Raw genomic sequence first — 24,756 nt, 5'->3', positions numbered from 1 at the left:
GACAAAAGTATGTCCCAGGTGTCTGGACTCTCATGGGAGTGATGACCCGTGTAGTAAAAACTTTCTGTGTCGTAATGAAGGATGCAGAAGGGGTGATGCCTCATCGGATCACCATTTCTTCCTGTGTCTTAAGATCCCAACTAGGAAAGATGCAGCTAGGCAAGGGATAAAAGGGGATAAAAGGAGAGAACCCCGAGGCCCGACGGAAGAGCAAGAGGCTGTGTTTGCTGGCCTAGGTCTGTCCCCGGAGCAGCTGGCGGCTGTTCGAAGGGCTTGCACAAACAAAGTAACTTCAAAGTTGTGGGCTGGCAGAGGCTCAGAAGATGAGAGTTGTCTGAAGGAGCTCCTCATGATGTTGTTGGACGTCACCACCAAGAGGGGAGACTGGATTGGAGCACTCATCGATTTAGCCTCTGACACGAATTATATCACCCACGAGGCAGCGGAGAGGCTTGGTCTGCCTGGTGAACCAATCACCTTAGTTGTTCATGGTGTTGGTGGCATGGAGGCAAAAGTAGAGACAAAGAGATACCTGGTGAGCATAAAAGTAGCCACAAAGAAGGGAACATGGCGACTCCATGAGATGGTTTGCTATGGATTAGAAGAGATTGCCAATGTGGGTCACGTCGTGGACTCGGGGCGCCTGGAGAAGTTTTTCCCAGGCTCCGTCGAACCCGGGGAACTGATTCGCCCGGAAAAGATTGAGCTACTCATCAGCACCCGGGAGGGTCGTCTAGCCCCCCAGAGAATGATGAGGTGCGGTGACTTGGTTCTGTGGGATGGTCCGTTGGGGAAAACCATCAGTGGTGCACACCCAGATCTGTTTGAAGATGTGGAGGTGACTGCACGACTCTCATCGACCCATTTTGCATGCTCCATGATGGCGGAGTCTCAGAGAGTTGTGGCCCTCCATAACTGCTGCCCAAAACCAAAGAACGGCGTAGAAGTCGGTACCACGGCTACATCCAACACTGAGATCATCAAATGGCTGCAGTGGGACAGTATTGGTGCCGCCTGTGATCCCATGTGTGGCGGGTGCCGCTGCGGGAAGTGCGCCCCTGGAGGGAAAGAAATGTCACTTGCTGATGAAAGAGAGTTGGAGATCATCAGAGGAGGTCTAACCTTCAAGCTGAGTGACAATCATAGTGACAAACCCCATTGGGATGCTAAATATCCCTGGAAAGAGGACCCTGCGACCCTGCCTAACAACCGCAAAGCTGTGGAGGCGACTTTCCTGAAGTCAGAAAAGCGCCTCGAGAAAGATCCGCTATGGAAGGCAGCTTATGCTAAGCAGGTGTGCGACATGCTGGCTAGGGGGGCCGCTATCCAGCTTTCCCAGACGGTGTTGGACGAGTGGAAAGGAGCGGTGTGGTGGATAAACCATCTGATGGCGCCCAACCCACACTCCAACACCACGCCGGTGAGGCTCGTTTGGGACAGCAGCCAGGTGTACAGAGGTGTTAGTTTGAACAGCATCTTGATGAAAGGCCCAGATGTCCTGAATCCCATTAGGGCAGTGCTGCTCCATTTCCGGGAGGGAGAGCATGCTCAGGGGAAAAATGGGCTAAAACGCCCCTGCTGCCAACACAACAAACCTCATAAAAAAGAATTGGAGAGCCGGCTCTCACTGGTGGGAGTTTGCTCTTCTGATTCACTACAAAGCTGTTAATAGTGACACATCACTATTAACCACTTGTTTCCCAAACCAGAAGACCAAAAAGTAGCCTGATGGTTCTCGACTATTCATGTTTAAATGAACTGGTACCAATATTGCACTTTTCTACCCATACTGTGCACTCAACAGTCACTACACTACTACTCTAAGGTGTACATCACTTCTCTCTCTCACACACACACAAAGCAGGAACAACTGGGGGCTCAGTATCATGCTCAAAGATACTTCAGAACCTGCTCTAGCTCCTGAGTCACAGCTACTCCATGTATGGAAACAAATATTCATGAGATAATACTAAATGGAAATACAATTGAAGACAATTATTTGAGAGTCAGAATGCCAAGGGACTCCGGTGGAATTTCACCCATTTAAAGCAGAAATTTCTTGGATGGTCTGTACCTCACAGCAGGTTGCGTTATTTCTGATTAATCCAAGCACCAAAAGGCTATAAACACAACAGAGGTAAAGCTCTGAGCCTTGTTCTGCTGGAGGTGTCTTCATATTAAAATAATTTTGTTTTCTATTTTAAATGAGACTGTAGGCAGAACAAATGATGTTCCTTGGAGGTGCAGCGTTTTTTCTCTGTAAGTGTGGTAAGAAGAGAATAGCCAAAAGAGGGAAAAGCTGAGAGAAAGAAGTGAGAGCAGAGAGAAGTGAACAGAGTGAGAGACGTTTATTATAGATAAGGTACAGATGAGAGCAGAGGCCTGAAACTACCCAGACATACACAAACACAATTTTACTTGAGCTGGTTGGTAGAAAAGACGTGTTTAATTTGTGCTAATCTGAATCTTATCACAAAAGAAACTGAACTCAGGTAGAAAATTTACAAGAATCATCTAAAAACGGTCTAAAAATAAACTCTGCAGCTGGAAACAAGATCGAGAGGTGAGAGAAATAAAACCAACTTATGAGGCGACCTCAGCTGAAACAGTGACAAGTTTTGTGCGTCTCACTTTGATAAATAACCACGGACTGTCAAAGAGAACTGAAAGACAAGGTTTGCTTCTTTTTAAAATTAACAAGACATTTTTTCCAAACATAGGTTTACAACAAAAGATTGGCAATCATTACCAATACACATGTTGTTTAAAAACACAACAGTAAAATCAAACTAAAGGCACATGTACTTAGGTCCCGATGGGTTATCCTAATATCAAGAGACCAAAATGACATGTTGAACCCTTGTTTAAACAGATAGCATTAGCAAGAATCCTGTGCATGTGAGTGTGTGCATCCACTTACGGCTGCTTTTCCAATGACTAAGATGGGATTTAAACAGGAAACAGATGGCATCACCTTTGTATCCTTAATATGATTACAATGAGTCGATACATTCTATGTTGTGCTGTGAAGGACATTTCAGGGACATACATGTCTGAAACAAGCATAATTCACTTCAAACGATGACTATCATTCCTACAAATCTTTTTAAAATCATATAGAAAAAAGGTACAATAGACTTTCTAATGTTCTTTAAATGTAGAAACAATTTCCAAAATGATTGTTCAGAGACAGGATAACCAGCAAGAAAGTATGCAAGTGAAGGGAAAAAAAACAGAAATGGTGAAATTCTGACACAATGACTCTTGTGCATTAAGTGTTAAAAACTGTTGTTACACTTGGTGTTTAAACTACATTTTAAAATGACTGGGTGTAGGTAAAGAAACCCCCTCTAAGTAACGAGTGCTTCTAATGTAATACTGGTCATATTTACATTTCTTTCGACTCCTGTATGCCCACTGCTAGATTTCTTTTTCCCTTGAACATGTCATACTTTGGCAATGAACTACATGAGATTTGAAGAAGCGGAACAGTCCAGAAAACATCTTAAAATAACAGACAACCAAAGAGGAGCAGAGACGATGTAAATGGCTTTCAGAACAATGCCAGCCTGATGTTTAAACTGGTATCTGCTGAAAGAGTAGGTGGTTCAGAAAGGAATACATAGAGAAGTGACTCAGACTTCAAAGATAAATTCAGGGAGAGGTCAACTCTGACAGACAGTTCAACACGAAATAAACCACAGACCGCACTTTAAATGAAAACTACCAGTCTGTACTGCTCTAAAGAGGATCTCAACACCAGGTTAGATTTGAAGTCTTTTTCACCTGTAACCCTGGTAAACAAAGATAACACATTCAGCTGGTGTTTAGTTGCTCTTTAACATGTTGTACGGATCAAAGCAGAACTGCCTCTGGGCTGAGACTGAGGTAAGCACTGCTTCTACTGGTTGAGAAAATATATTGTAGTGAAATTCTGATTTTCTCATTTTTTTCACTGAAAACTATTCCAAGGAAATTTTCAAAAAGGGGACCACTGACAGTGACTTGTTGGCTTGTCACAGATCTGAATGTGACAAGGATTTGGATTAGATGGTAGACTTTGAAAAGGAGACTTTCAGATGGTGATTTCCTCCCATGTCGTAGTTGTGAAGATCCATCAGGGCTTGGATCCCTTCCTCAACTGATGACATCTGGATCAAAGCCATCTTACGGTCTCTTAATCGGGAAACAAAGAAAAGTTGAATGTCACAGGGAGCAAGAAAAACATGTTCACTCATGTTCACTTCTTCTTTAACATTACAACTGCCAGAATTTGATAATTTGATTATTTCATTACAGGCTGCAATGTTCAAATATATATTAGAATGTTTTAATAAATCAATCAATAAACAGTTGGAGCTCAGGCTGCTGAGCTCTGGATTTCACTGCTCTGTACAGCCACCAGGTTCTCCATGTGTTCTCTCACACACTCCACCTTCTTTAACGCGCTCTGACACGACTTAGCATCCCACCCACGACCTTTCAATCCCGGAGTAACTATTCATCTTTTATCAATCCATCACATCCAGCTAGCTCTGCCTCATGTCATAGCAATATGCACATCAAAATGTGTGTAAACAATATGTGTTACTAGGCAACCCAACATGTTCTGTTCTTGTTATTCATTAATTTCTATGGGAACAAAATGATGTCCCATTTGATGAAAAAACCCATTATAGGAATGGTTTGGGAATATGAAATGATAGTGTTTTAATTTGACCACAGTTACATAATTTAAAAAATTCCAAAGGGTCAAAATGATCCCCTTGTGGTTCTAGTGTTCTTTTGTAAGTTACCCCAGTGAATTGCATGCTACTTATCTAAAGTGTTTCAAAGTTTACTGCTTTTAACTTAAAGTAGAACGAATACCACTTATAGTGTCTTAAATAACTTCATCCTGAAAGGTTACTTACTGGAAAAACTTGAAGGCCTTCACAGTCCCTCCACTGTTGGAGAACAGAAGACGCAGGTCATCCTCTCCTACCCCATCACTAAACAGGAAAACAGCAACTGTTATAACCTTGAAGCAAAGAATTATACACTGAACAAAAATATAAATGCAACACCTTTGTTACTGCTCCCATTCCCCATGGGATGGACGTAGAGACCTAAAATTCATTCCAGATACACAATATAACCATCCCTCCCAAACAGTGGTCACAAATCAGTCCAAATGTGTGGTAGTGGGCACATCTGCTATATTGAGATAATCCATCCCACCTCACAGGTGTGCCACATCAGGATGCTGATCTGACATCATGAGTAGTGCACAGGTGTACCTCAGACTGCCCACAACAAAAGGCCACCCTGGAATGTGCAGTTTTTTGCGCTATTGGGGGTCTGGGGACCCAGAACCGGTCAGTATCTGGTGTGACCACCATTTGCCTCATGCAGTGCAACACATCGTCGCATGGAGTCTATCAGATTGTCAATTGTGGCCTGTGGAATGTTGGTCCACTCCACTTCAATGGCTGTGCGAGGTTGTTGGATATTCGTGGGAACTGGTACACGCTGTCGTATACGCCGGTCAAGCACATCCCGAACATGCTCAATGGGTGACATGTCCGGTGAGTATGCTGGCCATGCAAGAACTGGGACATTCTCAGCTGCCATCTGCCCTGAACAATGTGAACCATGATTCATCCGTGAAGCGCACACCTCTCCAACGTGCCAGACGCCATCGAATGTGAGCATTTGCCCACACAAGTCTGTTACGGCGACGAGCTGGAGTCAGGTCAAGACCCCGATGAGGACGACGGGCATGCAGTTGAGCGTCCCTGAGACGGTTTCTGACAGTTTGTGCAGAAATTGTTTGGTTGTGCAAACCAATTGTTCCAGCAGCTGTCTGGGTGGCTGGTCTCAGACGATCTTGGAGGTGAACCTGCTGGATGTGGAGGTCCTGGGCTGGTGTGGTTACACGAGGTCTGCGGTTGTGAGGCCGGTTGGATGTGCTGCCATATTCTCTGAAACGCCTGTGGAGACGGCTTATGGTTGAGAAATGAACATTCAATGCACGGGCGACAGATCTGGTTGACATTCCTGCTGTCAGCATGCCAATTGCACGCTCCCTCATTGCTTGTGGCATCTGTGGCATTTTGCTGTGAGACAAAACTGCACATTCCAGGGTGGCCTTTTGTTGTGGGCAGTCTGAGGTACACCTGTGCACTACTCATGATGTCAGATCAGCATCCTGATGTGGCACACCTGTGAGGTGGGATGGATTATTTCAATATAGCAGATGTGCCCACTACCACACATTTGGACTGATTTGTGACCACTGTTTGGAAGGGATGGTTATATTGTGTATCTGGAATGAATTTTAGGTCTCTACGTCCATCCCATGGGGAATGGGAGCAAAAACAAAAGTGTTGCGTTTATATTTTTGTTCAGTGTAAATAATACAATGTGTCCGTGGCTATTTTACCGAATGTTGGAGAGGTGAAGCGTTGCTGAGGGTGGAAAGATGTTCTGGAAGTTTTTCGATCCTGGCTTCTTAAAGCGATGGAGTGGTGAGCCAGAAAAATCTGTGTATTGAAAACAAAATATCCACATCTTGACAAAAACACCTGCTAAAAAGTTTTGCTAATAATTCAATAACCAAATCTAGAAACTACAAACATTTTTAGACTCATGGACTAGGTCAGGGGTCGGCAACCTGCGGCTCCGGAGCCGCATGCGGCTCTTTAGTCCTTATACTGCGGCTCCGCGTGGTTTGGGAAAATAAATTAGAAGTATTTAGCTGAAGTGTGATTTATTTATGTTAGTTCTTTTTTAACTTGTAGTTCTAAATTGGAAGATTACTGTGATATTGAAATATAAAAATAAAATTATATTCTATTATTTTTTCATTGCTCAAAATAAGCGTCACACTCGTGGAAGCCGGTGTACCCGCCGAAACGCCGTGCATTTATCGAGACTTTCAACCCCAGGTAGGCCAATTATGGATCTTCGGATCCACATTATGTCAGCAGCTGTTCTCCACCGTGAACTATGTTAAAAACAAACACCGCTCACGCCTCACAGACGACAGCTTACAGTCCTGCGTAAAGATGAAAGTCCCATTGTAAACATACCACGGCAGACCCGACGATGTTTCCATGAACATGCTTTTCAGCATCTCTTTATTGACCACTTTTCACACACGGTTGCTGTACGCATACAGCCGGCTGTAGCTTTTCAGCTCACAGCCCGACAGATAATAACACAACAGCATAGATAGCACCCGTCTGTGCTATCTATGCGGGTACCGCTCAGGTGCGTCGCCTGCCCTGCAGCGGCGCTGCAGACCACGCCCCGCCACACACATTAACCAGGTAAAATACATATTTAGGCAGAATTTAACAAATATCTATTTTTCATTTTTCAGCAGCATAGTGCTTTTTTACAATTATTTTTTAAAAGTCAGGTCAAAGCTCCAAAAGCTCCAAAAGCCCAAAGGCGATATAACAGTTTTTGTTTGCTACATGGATCATTTTAGTTCAGCTGGGTGTCTTTCCTTTTGTTATATTTCTTTAAGAGTTCAAAATGTGTTAATTGCATAAATAAAATGTAATTTTCTCTGTAGCACTTCAAGGATTTCATAAGCAACATACCTTAGTTGTTCACACAAAGCATAAAGGTAAAAACAGTATATACAGTGTTATCTTTATTTTAGATGTCAAAAAGTATTTGCGGCTCCCAGTGTTTTCTTTAGCGTGGAAATGGCTCTTTCGGTGTTAAAGGTTGCTGACCCCTGGACTAGGTGAACAATCTTTGAATATGGCATCTGGTTCTCCCAAGCAGGACAGCGCTGCCATTAAGACAGAGAAAAAACTTTCTAGCATCTTAAATTACCTTTATTACATATTGTTTTATGCACTTATGTAACTAGATCAGGCCACAGCTGTTTTTCATCAAATAACAGTTGTTTCAATGTTCTTTATTTAAAATAATGAAGTTGGCGATAGAAGTGTAACATCCAAAGGGGCAAAGTGAGCAAACTTTTTTTTTTAAAGTCAAGTCTCTCCTTTGACACACAATCATCTTTTTGGTATGCCACACAAATTTTGGTAAAGTCAAACATGTGGATCATAAATAACGAGATTTCCATACAGGATTTGTTGGAGTGTAGTGAAGGAAAACACACAGAGCGTTGGGCTGCAGTGGCGACACCTGTAGGGAGCAGCTATTCTTGATGCAGGGCTTGACACCAGCTTTGGAGTAAGGCTGCAGTTATCACTTATTTTAGTAATCAAGTATTTCATTGATTATTCCATCGATAAATTGGATAAGAAATACTTTTGTCTCATTAATGAGCAATAATAAATATTCAAAGGTGCAAAAACAAAAGTTTTAGAAATTGTAGTGTTTTAAGTTTGTACACTGTTAAAAAATTAAAACAGAATGGCTGTCTCCAGCCTTCAGCCAGTTGTCTAATTTAAACACCAAATTGGATTACATTAACAGTTCATCTGCATGTTTCATTTTAACTTCTGTATATTTCAGTACAACCTTTGTAGCTTTACTGCAGATTTTTCACTGTGTAAAAAGTGGCAGTGGATGCGAGCAGCTGCAAAGTTTGCTTTTCTTCACATCAGAGTTTGTTAAACAGGTGGTTTGATGAAGGTAAGTACCAGCTGTTTCCAGTAAAGGTTTTAATGATGATTACAGGAAAAAGTGCTACTATTTTGGACAAGCCATTATACTGTGGCCTCCCGTGGCTGGGTTAATCCTTTGATACACAACAAGCAACATGAAAGATACTGCCTTGTTGCCTTCCAGGATCATCTTACCTTTAGTTAATAGTTGGTCATCCAGTCCTTCTCTGGGCAAAGCCACAGTCTGGTGTTTGGACAGTGTCACTCTCATCACTTTACCAAACACCTTCTGACCATTCAGGTGACTCATGGCTACAGGTGAGAAATGCAAACCAAGAGGAAAAAAAAAAAACTTGAAATCTGACAAATGTTGAGAATATGAAATTTTCTGATGCAGTGATTTTGATGATTACTGTACTGTAATCATCAAAATCACTACTCGAGTGACTTTGTACATGCAAATCTCAAGCGCTACAAAAACAAAAGCACATTTCATTTTCTTCATATCAATGAGAATCTTTAACAGAACATTTTTTTCAGTGAAATAATAAATAAATACATTTTTCCTAAAGAGTTCTTCAAAATATGTCAACTAGTGGAACTGGCAAGTTTTCACATTAAGCCTGAAACAGTGATTGTAAAAATACAAGCATCATGCCTTAAATGATCTCAAACTTACCAAGTTGAGCCTGGTTGCCATCTGACAGCTGAATCAGAGCGCTGTCCTTTTTGTTGTAGAGTATCTTTACCCTTTGCACATCACCATAGACCCCTGAAGGTACAGAAAGAAAGAGCGAGAGAGAACGAGCGCGAGCGAGAGAGGGAGATCGATAGGAGAGAAAGAGAGCAGGGGAGAAGAGAAAGAAGACAGATAGAGCAGGAGAGATGGAGCCGACGAAGATAAAAAAAGGAGAAGTGTGAAGGATGGAAGGAATAAAGTTAGTGCTAGAAAGACAAATGAAAAAGATGGAATCTTCCCATTTGACTTCAACTTTAAAGTCAATAAAATGCCTCTGTGAACCTGAGTAGTTTTATATCATGACTGTGAACCAATGAGAAAATCGTGGTTGAGCTTTAGCAATGACACCTGATTGATTATTGAGCAGTGTATGCAGGACTCACAAATCCAGCCTAATAATGCAATTCAAAATGGAAAACTAGACACGGACATGGTCAAAAATACACGTCATTAAACAAATTAGAACTCAGAACGACTGATATCTTTTCAGTGATTTTGAATGGAGATATTTTGAACCGTGGACATCTTGGAGTTGCAAAAACTAAAAACTAGTTTATATGAGTGTAAAGGCAAGAAACTCTCGTGCTACTCGACAGTCCAATGTGACCTTTGTGACACAACTTATTTAGAGGATTGATTGGCTGCAAAATCCAACTGCAAACTGACTGCACTTGTTTAAAACAAAATCTAGGAAAAGAAGGATAGAAAGAAAAGTAGCGCAAGAATGAGTCTTAATGAGTACACAGGACTGTCGTGATCAACCTGATTATCAGTAAGGAAGGAAAAAATAAAAAACCACTAAAAGACACATGGTAGCCAAGGCACAAGGAGAAAGACAGCAGAAATCTGCAGGGATGCAATACTTTCTGCTGTGGTCTTTGCTAATAAACTTGAGAGTGGAACAAATATTTATTTTGCCATTTCATCTAAAACAAATTTTATCTCATTTGTGGTCGCTGTGGTGCTCTAACAACGCTTCTATTACTTCTACTGGCTGTAAAACCTTTCAGCACTCACTTTTACAATGAAGCAGTTGAATTACATTTTCACAGGCAGATGTTCAATGTATTTAAAGGTTAGTCCTAAAACAATAGTCAGGTGTTCATATCAACACTGAAACAGGTTCCTAGTCATTAAATAATCCCTTTCCTAATGCACTTTTAGGGTACAGTTTTAAAATTATAAGAAGAAGAAAAAAATTAGGGTGATTAATGCAAATACTGGTTCAAGCACTGGCTGGCTAGGGCTTGTTCTCCCTGTACCTGCATGGATTTCCACTAAAAAAAAATCCTGCTTCCTCCCACAGTCCAAAGACATGCATGTTAGATTAACTGGTGATTCTAAATGGCCATGGACATTAAAAAAACATTTTCTCTTGTTTTTACTGGTCTGTGTGTGCTGTGGTACGAGAAACATGCAAAACTAAAGATATATCATAAACTGTTAAGCTCAGTCTGAAACCTTGTCAATGCCAGCTACACGTACAGAAGCTGCTCAGCCATGGAAAACCATGCTGTGAAGCTCCTGGTGGACAGTTTTTGTGTTGATGTTAATGGCAGAGGATGTTTGGGTCAGCAGAGCATTAGTGACCCCTCTCTGTACCTTTACTTTAACGATTTGAATTATTGCAACATCACCATTTTATTTTTGTACCATGCTCCAATTCAATGAGTTCTTCCACAAATTGCAGACTGCATGGCTAGATGTATAATTTTATACTCCTGTGGCAAAGAGTCAAAACACACCTAAATTTTAAGATTCCCCATACTTTTGTCCATATACCATACATTTTTTCCATGCTCAGTATGAACAATTAAAAGCTCTCTCAGTGTTCACAGAGACACCCGACTATTGACTTGAAAAAATTCTTAAGTTGAAGAAAATATGGTGCAGTATTTTAGATACATATATGCAGTTGACAGTTTGGCTTTTTCGTCTTTCTGCAATTGTACATGTAAAAAGAAAACACCAACAACAAAAAACAAAACAGAAACTTGTCTTTTGACTGAAGGCCTGCTACACCAACTGTGGACCAGGCAGAGTTCTTATGCGTTATAGGGTATATATGTAAGTGGTTTTGGTGTCTTGAGTTTAGAGATAAGCTGACCGAATGGACAATCTGTCAGACTCACTGCACTTTTAATGTGGTGACAGAAGTATATTTGAACTCTTGAGTACACAATATAATAGAGAAAGGCTTGGAAATACAGGAAGATACAGAAGTCCACGACATCACTGAAGAAAGTGAACAAAACTTGATTAACAGAGAGAGATATACAGATAGAATAGTAGAGGTTGAACATACCGAAGAGGGTAAAGAGACTTTGAGGCGTGACCATCTTTAGAGAGAGAGACCGCAGAGCAGAGGACAGGAAGAGGAGGAGCAGAGGAGGAGGAAGAGGAGAGACGAAGGTAGAAATCAGACCGCCCAGCGTTGGACGAGGGGTGGTGGTTTCCATGATGGTGAGGGGTGGAGCAAAGATGAAGGCCATGGGGGAGTGGGAGTTTCGGAGAGGAGGAGGGTCAAAATGGCAAAACCAAATTGGTTTTAGATCAGAGTGAGAAAAGTGAAGAGTAAAAAGTGAGAAAGGAGGCAAAATAATTCAGGGCAAATGTAGATGATTGGTTAAGAGAAGTGTGCGGCAGTAAAGAATGGATGGCCACATGGAGAGAAAATAAATGTGTGAAGGGGGAGCAGAGGAGGGAAAAAAGGAGGCAGGGAAAGGAGAAAGGAGGAGAGGAGGACAAAAACCAAAGCAGAGGTCAGTAAACAGAGCATCAGTGGAATATCAACGGAGTCTGATTGATTGCTGGCTGGATTTCAAACACACAGTCCAGTTTTGTTTACACACATATGCAAACATTTCTTTCGGAATGCATTTAACAGCGAAGAAAACAAAACAAAACAATGGAAGGCAGGTAGAATAATAAACAAAAAAACAAAGAGTGAGTGGAAGAGTGAGCAGCAGGACACATCAAACCAAAAGGACACAGTACCATGAAGCAGATGGCTGGAGGCATCGAGCACCACAAGAACCACCATCCATGTCTGGCAGATCAAACTGACAAGTGTGGAGGAGCTTTATACAAACAATGGAGCTAGACCACTTAAATGCAAAGCAATAAATTATTCATTCAAACATTACTAGGGATGCACCAATCCAAGGCAATAACACCTGTAATATACCTGCTAATACGGAGTACCGATCCAATAGTCCGCTAGTACTAAAATACAAAGCTGTTTCCATCCCTCTGAGGAGGAGATTCGGAATCATTGTTTGTAAAAGCAAACTACAATGAAAGAATGCATTTGTGTCATTTAAGCTCAGTGTGACACTACTGTGATGTCATTAATGGTCACACTGGTTTCTCATTGGCCCGCTGTCACTGATACCTAATATAGCTTTCAGAGTCATGACTGGCATTGGGTCGGCGCATTCCCATGTACGGCAATTTAAAACCAGGACGATCTAAAAAGCTATTCATAAAAGAACATGTATTCATTTTACAAATTTCATCCTATTTAAAAAAAAAAAAATCTAACATTTCAAATAAGTCCTTGTGTCATCACTATAAGTAGTCCAACCCTGGAACAAGATCCTCTGTGTTAACAGAGGCCATTGCCAAAACAAGGGTGTCAGTTTGTCACATTTTACTACTACCAAAATTAGTCGAAAAATTTTAGAATGTTCAAGATGGATGAAAGCTTTTTTTTAAAGTTTTGCTCATTGTCTGGGACTTCTTTTACTATGAAAACTGGAAACTCAAGTCTACTGTGTTAAAACAGCTAAAATCCATCCATACATTTGATGACAGAGTTGAGAAAGAATGAGCAAGTGACTGAAAAACATCACTTGGGTTCAACACTTACAATATGAAGAATGGCCACACCACACCCAAACACTACTTAACAAATGGACTGTATTGAGCAGACTCCCAAGTGTATGTGGAAGTTGCTGCTCTCAAGCGGATTGGTCACCAGAGAAAACTGTGTGCTCTTATGAAACGGTCAGGATACAGCTCCTGCACTAAGGGTAGAAGTGTGAAACCACTATTTTACTAAGAAGTCCATTTCAATACAGAGAGGGACAAAGACAGACAGAGAGAGAGGAAAAGAGAAGGAGTTTGATAGAGAGATGGAACACAGAAAAAGATAACAGGTACAGAAGATACTGGAAAAACAGATGACAGAATAGTTGCACATTTACACTTAGAAAATTAACAAAAACTTGAAAGACTAAATAGAATGCTATGATAAAAAATATACAAGTATGCAGGTGTTTATTACAGAGAAACCTCTCACCATCTGACAGACACAATGGGATCAAACATGAAGTAGTTGAAAATATTTTAAGACAGTAAAATTTAGGACTTGTGATGGGTCTTGGAGAACAAAATCAATCTGGAGATTCATCTCTCTCTCACACAGACACAAAAACACACATATACAGACACACACACCCTCACACCACTCCCTAACAGTCATTCCTGAATCTGAGAAAGTTCTTGAAAACAAGATAAATTGGCCAATCCACACTAAAGGCCAATCCACACTGGACAATTTAACTGGGGAAAAAAGTTTTGGTGCTAAGTGAAGAAAACCCTGAAACAGCTTAGGGGTCAAGACGATGTATTATACTTTAGCTAAGTGGAGGAAGATATGGGAAAAATTTAGCACACAAAAGACATAGCACACATCCAACCACAGCCCACACAGGAATTTACACTACTACCAACCTCAGCAGCATCCAACAATTCAAATAAGTGCATTTTACAGAACTTAAAAATATTACTTTAACATTATGCACATGGTTTGTGTACCTCTTCATTTAGGTTGGATGCCAACAGGACCCCTGACACTCCTGATCCTGATAGAGCAACGCGACCTGCAGCTGCTGCTGCCGCTGCTGCCGCACTCAGAGGGCTGATGGCTCCTGTTCGGAAAGCACAAGAGAAGGCACATCTCAGAATTAGACACTAAACTACAAAAACTAGAAACACCAACACACTTGTTTATTGTCAGCTAACTGCATGAAGCATTGGCAGGGCTATTATTTTTAATCAGTTTAACAGATTCTAAATGAAAGAACTACTGTGATCTGAAATGCGAAATATGTAACAATTCCTCAAATGTGATAAAGAAAAAAAGACATGAAAAGAAATCAAAATGGACAACCTAACCAATTCAGGGTAGGGTCTGACATGATTGAGGTTATTGGTGGTATGACAATTGCCATTTAACTTTAGCTATCTCAACTTAAAAAAAAAAAAAAAAAGGAGTACTTGTTGGCACTACAGAAATGAAAGGGAACGGTCACCAAAGTGAACATTACCTGCACTATACCATTTAACATTTTTGCTTCTTCTCTATAGAGGTAAACCACATAGAGAAGCAGGGCTTCCAGTAGAAAAGCTGTTAGCCCCATAACCTTCAAAAGTCAACATCATTCATACAGCAAAGAATGATCAAGGCTGCTGTAATCTGTAAATGGGGAACATATGTGGATGGATAACAGCTAAACAGTTAAAACAACAGTAAATAATATAAGTTATTATTGAGTTGTTTGTTTGTTTTTTTAATTAACCTTTAAAGCTTTTTCCAAGTTGCTTTTATTTCATACCCAATAAAAATATGCTAGTGGATACAGGTAACAGCTGTAACTGTACAGCTGGGGGAAGGTGTAGCTGTCGACAACAATGAAGCACACATAACATTTCCCCCCCCCCAAATCTCACTGCATTCAACTAACAGGGCCATTTGAATCAACACAGATTTACACTCTCAACAAAGACCCCTCATTTTAAAACATGGGGAAGAAAAACAACCATGAGCAAAGTTTTCACACATCTGACTGAATATTATTTCTATATTTTTTTTTTTTACAAAAATCAACAGCCATAACATACAACCTGCATTTAAACCATTTCAGTGTTTTGGTGAACAGAACAAGTTAATCTACAAAGAGAAATTCTTCAAGACTTCAAAACGCAGCAATCTTTAAATCTCTGAAACTCTCAGTATTGCTATTAAATTAAGCTGAAAAAGCACAGTTTAAACAGTTCAGCTAATTTAACACAACCTATACATATATTTAAATATTAAAAATAAGATTAAAAAAGCTCATAAAAATAGTTCAGGTTAATCAATGCCAGCACATTATTGGGAAAAAACATTTATTATGTGATGAACTATAATAATACAGGGGACTGCAAAGAACCCAAGTGTTTACAAGATGGTAAACAGCAGTTTCTTAAGGCCACTATTTGCCTCATTTATATATTTAGTTCCAAAATCAACCGACCTATTTCGTAACCACTATTCTTTTATAGTAATCATAGCTGGACATGACAGGAGACAGGGCAGCAGTAACAGAGGCAGAGTCATGGAAAAACAAAAATAAGAAAAAAAAAAAGTATAGGTACCTCCACCCTGGGAGAGGGAGAGAGAAGATGAGTAACCTCCTCCACTAGAGTAGGAAGCTAGTGCTCCAGATGGGGTACCTACAAGACAATAACAGCTAGATTTATACCACACAACACTTAGCTAACCTAGCACCAAAGAGTACAAATATCACAAAAATCCATACTGGCCTAAATAACAGTATTATATTTAATGAGTTATTACAGTCAATAAGTAAATATTTATCGAAAACTACTCAGATAGTGCATGTCAGATACTGCATCGTCACCAGATTAGAAGAGACAAAATTAACATTAAAAAAAGAACTCTGTGCTTAAATGAGATCTAAGATATATCAGCATTACAGCACGGCTGCAATACACCAGCAACCTGTAAGCTGACACCTCACAAAAAGAGGAACAGAGATGATTTATGTACAAGTAGAATGACCAGAGACAAGTTACGGACATCCAAAAGTCAGTATACAAATGGTGTCATTTGCTATGAATAACGTGTACTTGTCTAAGAGAAAGAAACTTGCTTCTCAAATAAAATGTAACAAACTGACCCACAGCTACAACCTGATGGAAATAAATGCAAGTAAGATCTCTTTTGCTTCAAAGATGGAAGATACTTCTCTATGTCTACAGTTTAATTTGTAGCTACTACAACAAACTTGTAATCTTGTAATGTAAGCTTGTAAGAATTTGTGTCGTTTGCCGCAACTATATTTGGCAACAAGCATTATGCTTCCCAACCATAAGCAGTTCGTTGAGATGACCCGGTGCACCTACTGTACTGACCCAGAAGACGCATATTTAGGAAGCCTGTGAGAAAAATAAGCTTTCAATATCCTGTATAAACAGCAAAATGACTAATGTGCACTACACTGCAAAAAGCTGGGTCTGTTTGAAAGTCACACTCTTGATTGGTTGATCAATTCAAATACTTGCCCCTTCCTAATACACAATACAGTAACAAGGTGTTAAAGTTGATTGTTTTGCAGAATATATTCAGAGTGATTAATGAATAACATTAATGTAAAAGGGAAGAGCACAAGGGCAGTAGAAACGAACACCAAGTTTATGAAGACAATAACACGAAAAGTTGCTTTTGTGTCTGATACTGCATAAATTGCAAAAGTATGAAGTATTGCACATTTCTAACTGACTCCCATGCACCATCAACGACTTGTGCAATATATTTCTTTGTAACGGTTTCGTGCTAGACTTTATCAGGCTAAAGAGGACAACTCATAATATTACCCAGAAACTTTAAACACCCCAGACCAGACCCTAGCACCAAGTCAGTTATACTTATGGGATATTGATCTGGTCAGGTAAATAGCAAAGGGCAAGGCTAATCAGGTACAGCTGCTTTGGTGTTAATGAAAGTAACAACAGGTGCACTAGTGGGGCAACAATGTGACAAGAACGGTTTACAAGTAGGGACCACTGACAAGTTTTCCTCTTTATCTTTTCTAATGTTTTTTAACTAGTTTTGCATTTTGCTATTATCAGTGTCTCTACTGGTAGCGAGACGCTACCAGCGATACCTAGCCCCTACAGAGATTGGACAGGTATTCCAACTCCTCCAGTATGGCACATCGATACGTGCCACGGCCAGAAGGTTTCTTAGTGTCCGATGTCTCCCAGGACAGTCTCGGGAGATTCCAAGACACAGATGGGAGACAGAAATCTTGCCCAACACAATGACCTCCAGGAGACCAGTAGTGTAAATTTCCAAACTGACCAAACAAGAGAAACAGACTTCACAAGGGTGGCTTAGGGTCCAGTGTTCTCTAGTGGGCCCTGGACTCACTGCCTGGCACTGTGGAGCCCGACTGGCATTTGCCACAGAATACCAGAATTGGCAGGTCAACCACTTGCGCACTGTGTTTTTCAGAGATTAGAAAAAGCAGGTTCATCATGAGCACATGTGAACGATCTGAAAGGGTCTGGAGAATCCAATGAGAACTTTATGCTTCCAGTTGGATGGTCATAATTGTCTGGGGAGGCATACACATGAAGGGACCCACACATGTCTGCCAGATCATTTATTCACTTTAATTTTCAAAGTTAATTTTAAATGCATCCCTCTGTAGGTCCAACAATCTATTTACTTGCATTTATTGGCCTTTATTGATTGATTATTATAATGACTAACTGCATTCTTTATTCTCTATTCTTAAATACACAAACAAATACAGAGCGGAAAGGATTACGACATATTCAGTGTAACTGTAATAATGTGTCGGTAAACTGGCTTCAAATTCACTTCCTTAAATTGACCCATGACTGGCAAAAGAATTTCTTTGTGGATGTGTTCCATCTAAAGCAAAAAAATGGAGTTATGAACGTGACAGTACAGGGTTATGGATAAATGGAGGGACAGATAAGTTGATGTTTGATAGATGGATTCAGGAGGTGGTCTATTTACCCAGTAAAGAATGATCCTTGTTGGTTGACTCTCCATCTCCTGTAGGAAGATCAGGCCTGGTGTAATCTCGACTCTTATCATTGTTGTATTTGACGTTAACGTTGACCAGTTTACTGAAGTCTATCCGCAGAGTACAGCATGAGTTATAGATGTTCTGTCCATCCAAAGACTGAAGTAAAAGGAACAAAAGAGAAATAAAAGCTTGTACAATAGTCTCCAAAAGTTGATTCTGTTCATGCAGTCAATGTTGTGGTATCAAATACTGAAATTTTTTTAAGATGTCAGACGAAATCAATAGAGCAAAGCACTTCCTAACTCATATTTTGAGGTCAGTACCAGATTATTATTTTTATTAATAACAACAACAACAATAACAACAACGACAATGTTGTACAACTGTATTTTGGTACATAGATGGCGACAGATAGAAAGACAGATCTAAAGCCTACAGAGATATACTTTAATAACCCTGGAGAAAAGAAAGTGTTAGACACTGTTGCTACTCTGTCAGCATGTAGTGGCTCAACACATTAAGCATTGTTTTTTCTGGTTTTGTCAGCCATTTATGCATCTGCCTGCATACTTTATTTGCGCTTCTACAACAATGGGAAGGCAAAGACCTATTGCAGTGTAACTAGGAAGGATTCAGGGCTATCTGATCCAGCCCTTACTATATGCTTTATCGAAATTAAAGTTTTAAGCCTAATCTTAAAAGTAGAGAGGATGTCTGGCTCCTCAATTAAAACTGGAAGCTGGTTCCACAGAACCAAGAATCCTGGAATCTGCTTCCCATTCTAATTCGAAATAAGTAAGTGTTGGGTCTGTGTTTCCACAAACCCCGCTAATTCTAGAGACTTATTCATCATGAAGAAAACAAGACAGTCGATCGATCCATTACTTGCGCAAGGGAGGCCTCGTCTGTGTCCAGCACGACAAAGAACCCCAAAATGGTGGCCTCCTCTCGCTGCCTTTTATTGACAAACTTCAAACAATAGTTTACAAAGCACCTCCCCTTGCAACCCCCCTTTGGTTACAAAGACAAGGCACTGTATGTAAATGTATACACTGTGTGTGTGTGTGTGTGTGTGTGTGTGTGTGTGTGTTGGTTGGTCAAAGGGTCATAAAACCTAAAAGCAGGAACAACATCCTTGGTCATAAAGAGGGTAGTCTTCCCCCACACCCAATGTATGGTTTACCAAAGATAACACAGTGAAACCATACAAAGGGTAGGAAGCTCTACCAAACATCAAACAGATCTTCAGGTTAGGATGTATCTACAATAAAACCTCCCCCAGCACAGAGTGGCTGGAGAGGTGGTCAGGATCAAAGGAATGGCTTTGATCCTACTGCTTAAACTAAGACTATACAAATTTAAGAAACACAATGGCGACATTCAACAATTAGACTTAACAGTAAGTCTGCATTCTGAGTGTTAGCTCCAGTTTGTGTATTTGTGGCCCCACCAGTTTAGCTTGCTGTGCATTGACGGGGTCACTGAACTGCAGAAGAGCCTGGAATTGGTTGTTCTTGGTGAAGGTTATAATCTTCATTACGGTCCCAAACTTACTGAAGATCTGAGAAGAGGAAAAGAAAAGAAAAAAAACAAAACAAACACCATAAAACCATGAGCAGCAAACTTAAACTGAGTAAGGTTCACAATTTTTTCTTTTTTTTAAATGTATTTTGAGGTCTTTTTACCCCTTAATTGTAATGATGGACAGTGGAGACAAGAGACGAAAGCTGGGAGAAAAACCACGTGCAAAATGTACAGTAACTGGCCTCGAGGCAGATCAAACCCAGGATTCTGTATTAAGGCTATATATAGGTCACATGCTCAACCCAGTGAGCTAAACCAGTGTCCCACCAATTAGATTTGTTATGATAACAGTTTCAAACTATATAGACAAATGACTAGTCCGCAAAAACAGCTTTTGAAAAGTCTTATGGGGATGATGATCAATGTGGGGATGCACCGATTCATTTTTTTCCAGATAACATCCAATACGTTGGCTGCGGACATCTGCCAATGCTGAGTATGATGCGATACCAGTTTTAAATTAAGTCGCTATCCTGCCTACATAGTGCTACCAATTACAGTCACAGTAATTAATGCTTTTTCTTCTCACAGACACTTGAAGTGTGGCACTGCTAAAGATCTGGAGGCAAATAATATGAGTGAGTTGACAACATCATGTTATGTTACCATAATAAAAGCTTCCCATGAAGTGTTAAACCAAACCAATGTCCTTCACTCTGGGACCTGATGTAATGCCTCTACGAAAGAATAATAGGAGTGAAAGTGAACGAGGGAGACAAAGTGAGAAAAAGCAAAGTTGTGTCATCCTATGTTTTCAGTCATGTCAGGTCACTCTAACCACAGTTTACAGTTGAGCAAGAAAACTTTGTTGGCAATGAGAAATGCATCCAAACTGCTGCTGCTTTGTATAACTGAGGTTAGCTTTATGCTACCTTAGCTCTGCAGCTAGCTGTTGGATAGCACACAAACACAGAATTGAAAGGAAGGACTCAAACTATAGATCAGTCCATTGTCATGACATCTTGTAAAGCGCTTTGAGTGCTCAGTAGAAAAGCGCTATATAAGAACCAGTCCATTTACCATTTTTACCATCCAGTTTTGGGGTCAGTACTGGATATCTGATCGAAATATCGGATATATGCACCCTTAGTTTATTTCTGTGCTCTTTTTCTGACCTGTAGTCCAAACATCAGAAAATACCAGACTGTGAATACCAAACATAATGCCAAATTTAGTATTCATGTTTTACCTGTTGTAGAACATCTAATGTGACAGGATAAAACATGTTGTCAATGATAATTCGCAGGACAGGGCTGGGGGGTGGAGTTAAGTCCAAAACTCCTGGGTCAGAGGACGGAGAGCTTCCATCCTGAACTGCTGACACTGCCTGCAGTACTGCCTGGGCCCTCTGAATGGAAAGAGAAAAGACACAACAATATAAGGTGATTTAAGATTAATTCATCGAGGACTGGGTGAAGGACAGTCTTTAGTGTACAAATACAAATAAATAAATCCATCTACCTGGTTAAGAGCAGAGTCTGTTTTCAGTTCCTTATGGTTGGAATACTGGATGAAGACTGGAGTATTTCTGACCTGAATACAATACAAATCCACATATTAGTTACTAAGAATTAAAGCAACAGCGGAAAACATTAATGCTTATAGAAAAGGTTGTACTTCAGACCTGTGGTGTGACAGCTGTGTAGTAGTTCACCATAGTTACAGCAGCTTCCTCTGTGCCCAACTCAAGAAAAGCCTGGAAAGGTACACCATGTTCAACTTTTGAAGAATGATAATGCTACAGTTGAGGTGACAAAAAATCCAGGAAAAAATTAACACAAATGGCTAATTTCACAGAGCATCAATAACACCAATGAAAGCCCCCGGGGAACAGACACAGTCTCACTGAATTTAATGAACTAGTAAGTCCACCTGTATTCATAACTGGCCAGACGCTCATTCAATATAGGAATGAATTTTTGGGGGGGAAATAAACTCTGCTCACCTTATGTTAGTAATGGCTTTCCGTGACTAAAATAATGTGAGAGCTTTTTTTTCTAAATTTGCTGTATTTGAATAGAATAGAATAGAATTCAACTTTATTGTCATTGCACATGCACATGCAAATATTAGCATATTTTGATAGAGAAACGTAACTGTTACAAGAGTACTCGCTAGGAAAGTTTTGTCCTTTCAACATTTGCTTTTGGGGGTAAAGTGATAACTAGTATTATCTTCTTTTGCAGTTTACAATGTAAAATCATCTATTTACAGTATTCAGTTCTTGGATTCTGACAAATCACACCACTGCTGTTGTGACACCTTTGGAATAAGGGAGTGGCTGAAAATAGCCTTTTTTCCTTGCATTAGGCCCAGTGCATAATAGTTAATTTCCCATTCTGTGTAAAAGTTGAATGTTTTATTTTCCATCCTAGCACTAGCCGAAACGAGAATATTTCACTGTAGCTCACCTGGTTTTTCCCCTTTAGCATCAGTATATTGGTGACCTTTCCAAAGGGCAGCCCCAGAGCGATGACTTCAGTCTCTGACACCTCATTGGGAAGTTTTCTGATGTGGAGGACTCTGGAGGGAGGTGATTCGTCCAGGCGTTGTTTCTTACTGTCACTGCCATTCGCTGAATATGCACATATAGACAAACATTAAGGATCAATAGCTTTTCATATCAAACCACACAGTTTGGGTCATGTTATTGGGCATACTTGTTCACTGACACATTTTCAAGGATCACTGTAACAAAGAAGTAAGAACAGAACTATTATGAACTTGTAATGTGAAATCATGACTTGACAGAGAAAAGAAATATTGGGAACCGTTAGCACTGAATTTATCTTTTAGGTCACGTATCATATGCACGTAAAACACTTTTTAAGGAGGTGCTTGTGGGTTCCATTCAAGCTACAACTGAACTCACCAGTCATAGAGTTGGGGCTGCTACCGTACATGTTGAGCTCATCTGAGCCTCTCTAGTAAAACAAGCAAAAAAAGAAAAAAAGTTAAAATTTCTATGTTCAACAAAATCTGAAAGGTATACAAAGAAAAATCTAAAAGATCATGTCAAACAGTCAGGGAATACATAATTGTTAAGAGTAGAGGAAAAAAAAACCAAAACTCAGCAATACAACTTACTTTCACACCAACCGCAACATCACTGCCAAAAACAAATGGGAAAAGAGATTAAGGATAAACTGCAAATCTCGTGAGCACTGAAACAATGTAATTGTTCTCATAATTAAAACCAAAATTGAAGTATTGCTTAGTAAAATTGGAAATGATTATGTTGCTGGTGAGAATTTAACTTGTGTTCATTTATTACTGTCGATACTTTGGAGCTCTGATGACTGCACAGATACAACTATCAATGCAGTCTGTAAAACAACTGATTTTCTTATTTCAGAGCTTTAAGTAGAAACTGTACCGTCTAGGCGAGTAACAAAAATGACAAAGTATATGTCGTTTTGGTGCCAATATTCCCTTAAATCATATTACTACTCGAAGAAAAACAATACAGATCACATTTGTTCTGTTTCAACACACCCACCAACTTTACAGCCTGCTTTGAATATGGCCATATTTACTAAACTGATATACGTTCCTCTTACACACCTTTCGTTTATCCATTTTCTTTCCAAATGTACAGTCCGAGCAGTATGAGCACCTGATACTGATACTAAAGTGTTTTAAAACAAACCTAAATCCAAAAAACCGCCTTTATTTATTGCATTATTTTGCATATAGTTAACTGCACAAACCGTTGTGCGACGCACTCTCACAGTGAAATAATAATATATATATTTTTAAACCCTTAATGTACAATACCCCGACAGAGGTGAGTGTAGCATACATTATTCCAGACAAAGGAGCCTGCTTTCAGTTAATGCGCGAGCAGCTCCAACTGTCAAGTCATGTCGGCTTTGACATGATTCATTAACGCCGGGTTAACTAATCGCTTATTAAAATTGTAATAACTGACAGTAATAGTCGCCAATGCCATGAAACCACTTACATTGATTCCACTGTTACCGGCAGCTTTGTTAATGTAGCAAGCAAACGTTCAATTTTATTTTACACACAAAACAATGCATTATTACGTCGAAACGCATAAGTGTCTTAATCTAACTAGGTTGTTAACACGAGGCATTACCATTACGTTAGAAAAAGACACATAAAACATACTGCTGAATAATGCTCCCCACACAATCAAGACATTTCAGTAATACATTTCGTGACGTTAGCTAGCTAACGTCGTGCACTTCGCTTTATACAGCTTCACGATTTGCAGGGGAGCTAACATTTAGCCTGTGTCAAACCGAGCAGGGGAAATGCTTTATTCTGAATACGGCCCACGCATAGCTGTGGAGGGCACACCCAAAAGCACCAGCTGCAACATAAATACATTTACCCGTCCATTGCAGCTCTTTGTCCTCTTCTGTCTGTTGATATTTCTGTACTCTTCGATGCGGACACTCTAAGCAAAATGGGCGTTCTTCTTCTTCTTCCTCTTCGTGTCTTTTAAGGGTGAACAACAGTAACATCAGGTGCTTTACTGCCAACCTTTGCTGAGGAGGGGAAAGGGAGATCGACTGTAGAATTTTAGAGGCTGCTTGAAGCTGGCTCCAAAAGCAAATGAATCTCTACAGACTCATATGCTTGAATTATATTTATGTTAAAATCCCTGCGTAGGATAAAACATCAAATCATGAGCAAATAATTTAATTTCACAGACACACTGCCACTTGCACACGGAACAACCCAGTCCTGCAGAAGTCTACAACATGCTTGTGAGAGTGTCTGCTTGGTGAGCACTGCAGCAGACTCCAGCTCTAACAGGCAGCTATGCTCTTAATGCTGAATTCCGGTGGTAAATTGGTGTAATTTTTGACAATGATATGAATATATGCCCCTGTGCACCTGCAAAAAGGCCCAGCACTGACCAGGTGTCAGAGGTGAGCATCGCCTTCACATCATAATCAGTCAGATCCTTTACAGTGGAATGGATAGGGATATAAATTACAGAAATGACTATGTCTGTTTGTGAAGCTACTTG

General features: G+C 40.1%; 1 protein-coding gene across 2 annotated transcripts; it reads right to left on the bottom strand.

Moving 5' to 3' along the window:
- Window positions 1-2,368: 2,368 nt before the first annotated feature.
- On the bottom strand, window positions 2,369-24,185 carry LOC146614142 (polypyrimidine tract-binding protein 2-like). 2 transcript variants are annotated; one of them, XM_085377626.1, is made up of 17 exons: window positions 24,112-24,185; window positions 22,839-22,860; window positions 22,624-22,675; window positions 22,163-22,326; window positions 21,376-21,489; window positions 21,213-21,284; window positions 20,941-21,099; window positions 19,618-19,728; window positions 18,155-18,323; window positions 15,739-15,816; window positions 14,137-14,249; window positions 11,621-11,654; window positions 9,256-9,348; window positions 8,772-8,888; window positions 6,425-6,524; window positions 4,914-4,991; window positions 2,369-4,176 (listed from the first exon to the last, which is right to left on the bottom strand). In XM_085377626.1, exons 1-17 carry the CDS (start codon window positions 24,117-24,119, stop codon window positions 4,047-4,049), a joined length of 1,614 nt encoding a protein of 537 aa, XP_085233752.1. In that variant the 5' UTR covers window positions 24,120-24,185; the 3' UTR covers window positions 2,369-4,046. The 2 variants fall into 2 exon arrangements, with proteins under 2 accessions (XP_085233752.1, XP_085233753.1); XM_085377627.1 differs by having other exon boundaries at window positions 21,376-21,447.
- Between the last annotated feature and the right edge of the window lie 571 nt (window positions 24,186-24,756).

Source organism: Diplotaxodon limnothrissa, linkage group LG18, assembly GCF_057381915.1.
Source record: "Diplotaxodon limnothrissa isolate DT_005_m linkage group LG18, D_limnothrissa_male_GT1.1, whole genome shotgun sequence".
NCBI lineage: Eukaryota > Metazoa > Chordata > Actinopteri > Cichliformes > Cichlidae > Diplotaxodon > Diplotaxodon limnothrissa.
Note: the sequence above shows the minus strand (reverse complement) of the source record. Positions and strands in the feature narration are given on the sequence as shown.